This window comes from Penaeus vannamei, chromosome 11 (assembly GCF_042767895.1).
Source record: "Penaeus vannamei isolate JL-2024 chromosome 11, ASM4276789v1, whole genome shotgun sequence".
In the NCBI taxonomy this organism is placed as follows: Eukaryota; Metazoa; Arthropoda; class Malacostraca; order Decapoda; family Penaeidae; genus Penaeus; species Penaeus vannamei.
Genome location: NC_091559.1, coordinates 25,282,681 through 25,290,180, shown reverse-complemented (window position 1 = coordinate 25,290,180; position 7,500 = coordinate 25,282,681). Strand labels below are relative to the sequence as shown.

The window sequence follows — 7,500 nt, the reverse complement described above, 5'->3', positions numbered from 1 at the left end:
GTCCGTCGCCTCAGACACCTTGCCAAGTCTTAAAGATTTTCCGAATCGAAAACGACCACTTACGGTGACGTGGCCGAAGAAGGTGCCCCTTGAATTATAGCTCAGGGAAGGATTTATCTTCTGTTTGATCAAAGAAAAGTAGAGGGGAAGGGGAAAGGGAAAGGGGTGGAAGGGGTAGAGGGGTGGGGAAGGGGTAGAGGGGGAGGGGAAGGGGTAGATGGTATATAGGTGGGGGAGGGGAAAGGGAAAGGGAAAGGGGTAGATGGGGTAGAGGGGTGGGGAAGGGGTAGAGGGGTAAGGAAGGGGTAGAAGGGGTAAGGTGGTGAGGCGAAGGGGTTAAAGGGCAGAGGGTAGGGTATGAGGGGAGAGTAGAAGGATTGAGAATGGGGAGGGGAGGGGGTACGACAAGAAGGGGAAGGGGGTGAAAGGAGGGAGGGGGAGGGGTGAGAAGGGAAAATTAAAGGGTGAGGGAAGGGAGAGAAAGCAAACATTTTGGAAGGTGACTTTGATCTTTTTTGTGATGGGTGTGATTTTTATTGAGGTTATTGTTGTCCGAATTAAAAACTTCCAAAGTGACCATTATCTTAAATACTACCATTCTTTATATTATCATCATCATCACCACCATTATCTCCAATTCAACTTTCTCTTATTACAACGGTGCTGTCTGAATGTAAAAATTATACTATTAATTTTTCTTTGCCGAAACTTCAAATGTTCCAGACTCTGTTTAAAGTCACTTAGAAACTTTAGAAAATGGTTCTTCTATTTATCGCGTGTCTGTCTGAGAAAGAGAGATCTATTCGGATAGTTTTTCTCTCGGCGCTACTAAATTCCCCAGCGTCAGCGCCTGACGTAATGACCTGTTCATTTAATTCGGCTGAGTGTGTGTGGCGCAGGATTTAATTTCGTTCGCCTTTTTTGACTCTGCCATTTGCTGGTTAGAGTTACAAAAAGGGGAAATATTTCAGTTTAAGGTTTGTCTCCTTTTGTGTTGTGGTTTCGAGGGGAAATTTAGCAAATATTTAAAAACAAAAATAAAGGTGGGAGAGAATTGGAATAAGTCGGGGTCGCAGCCACGAGTTAGGAGACAGGTCCTGGCACCACGCTGTCTGGGCTCCCTCAAAAAAGGAATAAGGGGAAAGGGACGGGAGTGTGCGTGGGGGGGGGGGTCGAAGGACGGTAGGTGAAGTAGGGGTAGACGCCAGCTGCGAGATAATGTTACTTGTGATGTATGGGTTTATTTTTTTGTCGTCTGCTCCGTCGTGTTCGGGAGACTGGAAACCGTATGGTCTCAAGGATCTCATCTAGAAACATCCGGTATTATATCACGTGACTCCGATTCATAATATGTAATGTAGATGGCGCTGATAACGATGAATTTCCCAACATCAGAGTGTGACTCAGTGAGCCCTTAGTGCTCGTATGAACCATTCTGCTCGGCTCTTGCTGCACGACCCCCATGGGATGTAGATGAGCCGGCTTCATTAACCAAATTTCCATCTATCCCGGCTAGTCCTCTCGCAGCTCCTCTTCCTCCTCTTCTAGTTCTTGCCTTTTGTGAAAGAAGCGATTCAGGATCTTCGGAAGCGGGACAGTTTTAGCGGGAGACGCAGCGGGGCCTTCTCATATTACGCAGTTTCCGGAATGCCTAGATTTATGGCTTGCTGTTTATTGTTTCTCTCTCAGCGGCACTCGAGAATTTCATCTCGGTTCGTTTTCTTACAACTGGTACAAAATAACATATGCTGTTAAGAGCGAAAGCGAAAGAAAAGCGAGCGAAGAAAGCTGTGCTATCTTTGGAAACAAACATTCACGGTACAAGGAATCTGAACAACCACATCCCACGTCAACATCAAGCCATACATGATTTGGTTATTTTCTTCCTAATTAAACGGGCTTAGTTGCGACGCCGAGCCTAATTCAGTTGTAGCCATCCGTCCCCCGACGCCACAAGAAGGGGGGGGGCGCTCGGAACGGGACGAGGCGAGCGAAACGCAGCGAGAGTCGCGAGGAACGGCTCCGACGAGGTGATTTATGTGGCGAGTTCCCCTCGGCGTCCGTCTCCCCTCGCGGCGAACAGAGGCCGGCGCTCGTGACTTACACCCGGGTCTATATTAGGTCTAGAAAGACGCCGCCGCTCGCTCTCGAGACTAACGGCGGGATGGGCCCAGGAGGCGACAGGCTTATGGGACCTCACGCGCCAGTAGGAATGAAACCGATACGGGGATTAATATCCGGGAACTATTCTTCGGTATCAATTCCACAAGTACAATAAGAATGAACAATAATGAAAACTCACCGTTAAAGTAGCAGGAGTATTTTTTGTTAAAATATAGTACCACGACTTGGATTCGAGGACTTTACAGGGAATGGTCTTGATGTGAAGCGGTTGAAGAAAAATCACCCCATTGGGAAACCAATAAGTGAAACTGTCACTTGGCAATCGATCAGGCAGACTTTGGTGCCCAAGTACAGTAAACTTCGAACAAAACATTTATTTCATTTTTTTTTTTTTTTTTGAAAAATAAAACTTGAAAGAGGAAGAACAAACAAATAAAGCACCATATCCCTCTCTCGCGAGCCACTCCAGATTGGCTGATGAAGACACCTAATTACTGAACATAATGCTAGCCTTGATTGGGCGTCACAGACCTCTTGGCAGCGACCATCCAGAGGCCAACATATGACTTTATTCACTGGTGGATTCATGCTCAATGACGGGGAAAGGATGAAAACAGGAGAGCACGGGGAGTTGCCTTTCCAGACGCATTCGTAAGCGTAGCTGGTGTTTGAAATACAGTAGTTATCCCTGAGTCTGTTTTCTATGAATAAACATTTACTCTCACCAGATGGCATGATATTTCGGACAGATTTGAAGATAAACTGAATACGAGAATTTGCTGTAAATTTAGACTATGATGGATGAGGGAAGAAAAGGAGTGGGGGAGAGAAAAAGAAATAGAATAAAACTAGAATAATACACAGAGGGAGAAGATACATATATATATATATATATATATATATATATATATATATATATATATATATATATATATATGTATATATATATATATATATATATATATATATATATATATATATATATATATATAGAGAGAGAGAGAGAGAGAGAGAGAGAGAGAGAGAGAGAGAGAGAGAGAGAGAGAGAGAGAGGGGGGGGGGGAGGGGGAAAATATATACATATATATCATATATATAGAGAGAAAGAGTAGACGCTTTTATGTAGAAAGGGAAAAGGGAAATATAGAGGAAGGGGAGTTGAGGGATGGGCAGTGAAAGGGAATCGCATAGTATATGAGGGAGAATAGAGGGAGTTCAAATTAAACTTTGAAACAAGGGCTGGGTTTCTGACCCTCCAGAGTTTAGGGTTCCCGAATACTAAACCTGCCGGATGGTTTGGGATAGAAATACTCAAACGTCTGAGGAAGAAGAGGAAAACAAATGAACGAGAAAATGAAACAGATTAGAATATGTACAAAAAATGCATACGCGAATGGTAGGAAGGCAAAGAGGAGGAGGAGGGAGAGTACGAGTACTGCAGCGCGTAGAGGGAGGGAGGGAGAGGGAGAGAAAGAGAGGGAGAGGGAGAGGGAGAGGGGGATAACGATCAATGGAATACCCCCCCTCCCCTCCTCCTCCACCCCCTCCACCACGGAAGGACAGGGAGAGGTTGTACTACTGTGTAAAGTGTGTTGCTAAGTACCTCGACAAACGTGTGCTTTTGTCCTGTACAGAGTTTGGCGTACAGGCTCCAGCACCAATTACATTCGTTGTGTTTTATCTTACTGCAGAGGAAAGATGGAAGTGCTTTCCTTTTTGGTCTTTATTTCGGTTTTCTTCTTTCCTTTTCTTTTGGGGTATTTCCCATTCTTTCTTTCTCTCGTGATTTTCAATTTCCCCGCCCCATCTCCTCTTTTTCTCCCCATTTACTCCCCCTCGCTTGCTCCTGTCTTCATATGCTCTGTTTCCCCCCTAGCCTGGACAGCTCGCAGCCTCCGTTCCATTATTCAGAGCACAAAAAGAGGGAGAAATGCAATTTCCTGTTCCGTGATTAATCGAAATATTGACTGCGAGATGAACCTGCAAATCACGGGAGAACTTTTTTTATTTTCTTGTTTATTCATTTATTCATATTCATATTCATCCTCCTATGTTGAACCATTGATTTTAAGGCGATGGCGCAGATGGGTAAACATGAGTGGTGAAGAACGACAAACTGTAAAAGGAAATGAGCATGGAAGGAGTTTTATGTGCCACCAGCCCTGGCAAGTAATGCCCTGGTACCTTAGGCCCGGCCACTTTACCAAAGCAAAGCCACTTCCGATACCAATTTCCACCGGTTATTGGCCAATACTGTGAATGATTGGCCCTCCAGAGCCCCACCTGGCTTCAACACTTTGATTTCTTATTGGCTAAATCCGGTCGAGGAATCGCCAATGGGCCAAGTACCTCAGACTGCATTGTGGCGATTGCCCTTATACTGCGGGACGTCTGGGCTCTCTGCCGCTCTCTGTCGTTGCGTCTGCTGAGGCGCTGCAGCAGTGAGCTTGGACTGGCGGTGGCGATGATGGACTTGCGTCGCTCGGGCTGCTTCTACGACCGCCGTTGTAAGCTGTTTACGAGTTCCAAAGCTCCCGTTATAGGAGCCCCCTGCGTTCTGCTCTCAGATTCACGGTTTGTGCCATCGGTTCTCTCACCTTTGAAGGCCGAGAATATTCCCGAGAAAGTTGAAGGAAAATTCCAGATTGACGCAAGTCGTCCTTTGAGTCCAAGGCTTAAAGGACTTCCAAAGTTATCGTGTCGTTTTTTTCTTTCCTTTTTTCTGTGGGTTTGCTTTGGGTCGACACCGGCTGCTCATGCATCTTAGGGTATTAGTTCTCGTTTAGTTTAGAATTTATTTCATTAAAGCAGTATTAGTAATATTACTAGTCATCAAAAATGAACGTTAACTGACAAGACCGAAGTACAGGAAGGAGTGAAGACCAGAAACTTACAAAAGGAAATTAGAGCTGGAACTTACAAAAGGGAATGAATAGGGAATTGTGGAAATACCAAGGATATCAATAAACATAAACTACATATAATAAAAAGTGACACGTACTACGTAATTTACTACACAGCTCCCCTTAGAGCACCGAAATGAAGGAACTTCCCTCATCCGCCGTGTGACTGCCTCGCCTTCCGCAAACTCCACCGACTCTCCTTAGCCAAGACGAGGCCCAAGGTCGAAAGCTGAGGCCAAAGGAGGACGATTTACCCGCTCCTCGATCAGCCTCGAGTCTTATGTTTACTGACGCTGACTCAGCCTTAATGACCAAATAACCCGCAGGAGGAAGTTGACTTTGAAGAGCTTGATTGGTTCGTAATGACTTTGTCTTTATGCGCTGAGTGAACCCAAAATAGATTTTTATGTTTGGTTGACGTGACAGGTAAGAAGAAGTTGGGTTTGCCTTACCGGAGCCACAGCCTCGAATCCCCAAATTAAGTGTTGGGACGAACCACGTGCGAGCGAGGGACACCTTTGCCAGCGCGAAGGAAAGGGTTTATTTTCTTTCTGCCTCCTCTTCGTTCACCCTTCCTTCTCCGTTTTCCTCCTTCTTTCTCCGTTCTTCCCCTGCCTTCTCCGCTCTACCCCCTCCTTCTCCCGTCCTTCCCTGCCCGGTATCATCTGTGGTTCGTGCAAGCTCGGTAATTTACGCACACACACGGGCGCACCTTGCGAGGCTTTTCCTTTGCAAGAGAGGAAGGCAAACACCTTGCCTCCCCCCATCCCCCCGTCACTATTCCTCCCCTCCCCCTCCCTCCCGCCAAGGCTTAGCCCCCGGTATTGGTCTTCGCTTGTGGGCAGAAGGTCTTAACCCGCCTTATCCCTCCGCTCTCCTTGACCCTCCCGTCCAAAGCTTCCTTTTGCAGCCGCGGCAGGAGGGAGAGGCGAGGAAAAGTCCGGAAATCCTTTCACCTTCCCTTGAATATTAGCTCGAAATTTTGGCTTCTCCGTGCGAACAGAAAAAAAGAAAGAGAGAAAAAAAAGCGGCAAGTGTCATATCCCAAAGTGAAAGTCCGGATAAAGGATAATGTCGTGAATATTTGTTACCATGTCAGTGTGTTAAAACCTTGGATGCTCGTGAAGAGAAGTCGTATGCGTGCGAACCTCTCACTAAGCTCGTTTCCCAGGCGAAGGAAACAAGATAGTGTAGGCAACAAAACAAATATTTGCTCCATGCTCACGCTATCATGTTTACTTTTATATTTTATTTAGTTTGTTTTTAATTTTGATAATGATTTAATCTATTTCGGACTTTTTATCTTTTTTTGTATTTCATTCTTTTTTCTTTTTTTTTTCTTTTTTTTTTGCCTTCATCGTATTTGTATTTAGTTATTTCATTTTCTTTACGTTTTTCAAAAAGGCAGACTTTTATATTTGATTTAGTTTATTTTCGATTTTCATCTATTTCTTACTTTTTATTATTTATTATTATTTTTTCTTTCATCTATTCTCCAGTCTTCCTTTTGTTTGACCACATTTGTCTTTATAATTTATTACTCTTTGTTCACGTTTTTCTTTTTCTTTCAAAAACGGTAGATCAGCACCTGACTTCACGAAAGGGGGGGGGAGCCAATGTGTCTATCGCATTACACCTGGATTGATGATTAGCAATTGCCACAAATGATTAGGGGTTGTTATTGCTTGTTATCGAGGTATCGTGTCAGCAACCCTGTTATTACCGGTAAATACGTGGGGTGAGAGAGAGGGGGAGGGGGGGGAGGCGTCAATATTTACCCTGCTAACTTTGTTTACTTGGGTTGTTTACTGGGCTTCTCTATGAGGGTACGTGTTATTGTTTACTTTTTTTTCCCCGGGAAAATATGCTTCATCACCGTTGATATTTATGATTGCAAGGGACGTTAGCTTTCGTGGGGGAACTTCTATACATAATTATTAATGTGTGTGTGTGTGTGGTGTGTGTGTGTGTGTGTGTGTGTGTGTGTGTGTGTGTGTGTGTGTGTGTGTGTGTGTGTGTGTGTGTGTGTGTGTGTGGAAGAGAATATGATCTTATATACCTTTTCCTTATTATTTTTCTGTTTTTTTTCCTGCACTCACCTCGCGCTCTAAACCCGACATAACATTTGGATTTCCTCTTTTTTTCATGAAGGTTTTAGAAATCCTCTTCCCCGCCGTTAACACTAGCCATTTCCTCATACTTTTCATGAAGGTTTATGAGTCCTATTCCCCGCCTAAACATTATCCTTTCCTCTTGGTTCATGAAGGTTTTATGATTCCTCTTCCCCGCCGTTAACCATATCCTCTTAGTTTTCATGAAGCTTTTATGATTCCTCTTCCCCCGCCGCTAACCTCAGCCGTCTTCCCCGCAGAGGAGATCTGGCGCACGGACCTGGACTTCCTGGTGCCGCACAACGACCGCGTGGCCGTGCTGGGCGCCAACGTGACCATCAGCCCCCACACGCCGTCGCCGC

At 44.9% G+C, this 7,500-nt stretch overlaps 1 protein-coding gene across 1 annotated transcript in view; it reads left to right on the top strand.

Moving 5' to 3' along the window:
- Positions 1-7,500, top strand: part of LOC113818286 (protein tincar-like) — a 64,521-nt gene that overhangs the window by 50,647 nt on the left and 6,374 nt on the right. The window contains exon 5 of the mRNA XM_070127126.1: positions 7,399-7,500. This exon is cut by the window's right edge and continues 169 nt beyond it. Coding sequence (XP_069983227.1) covers positions 7,399-7,500 — 102 coding nt within the window. The remainder of the gene's footprint in view (positions 1-7,398) is intronic.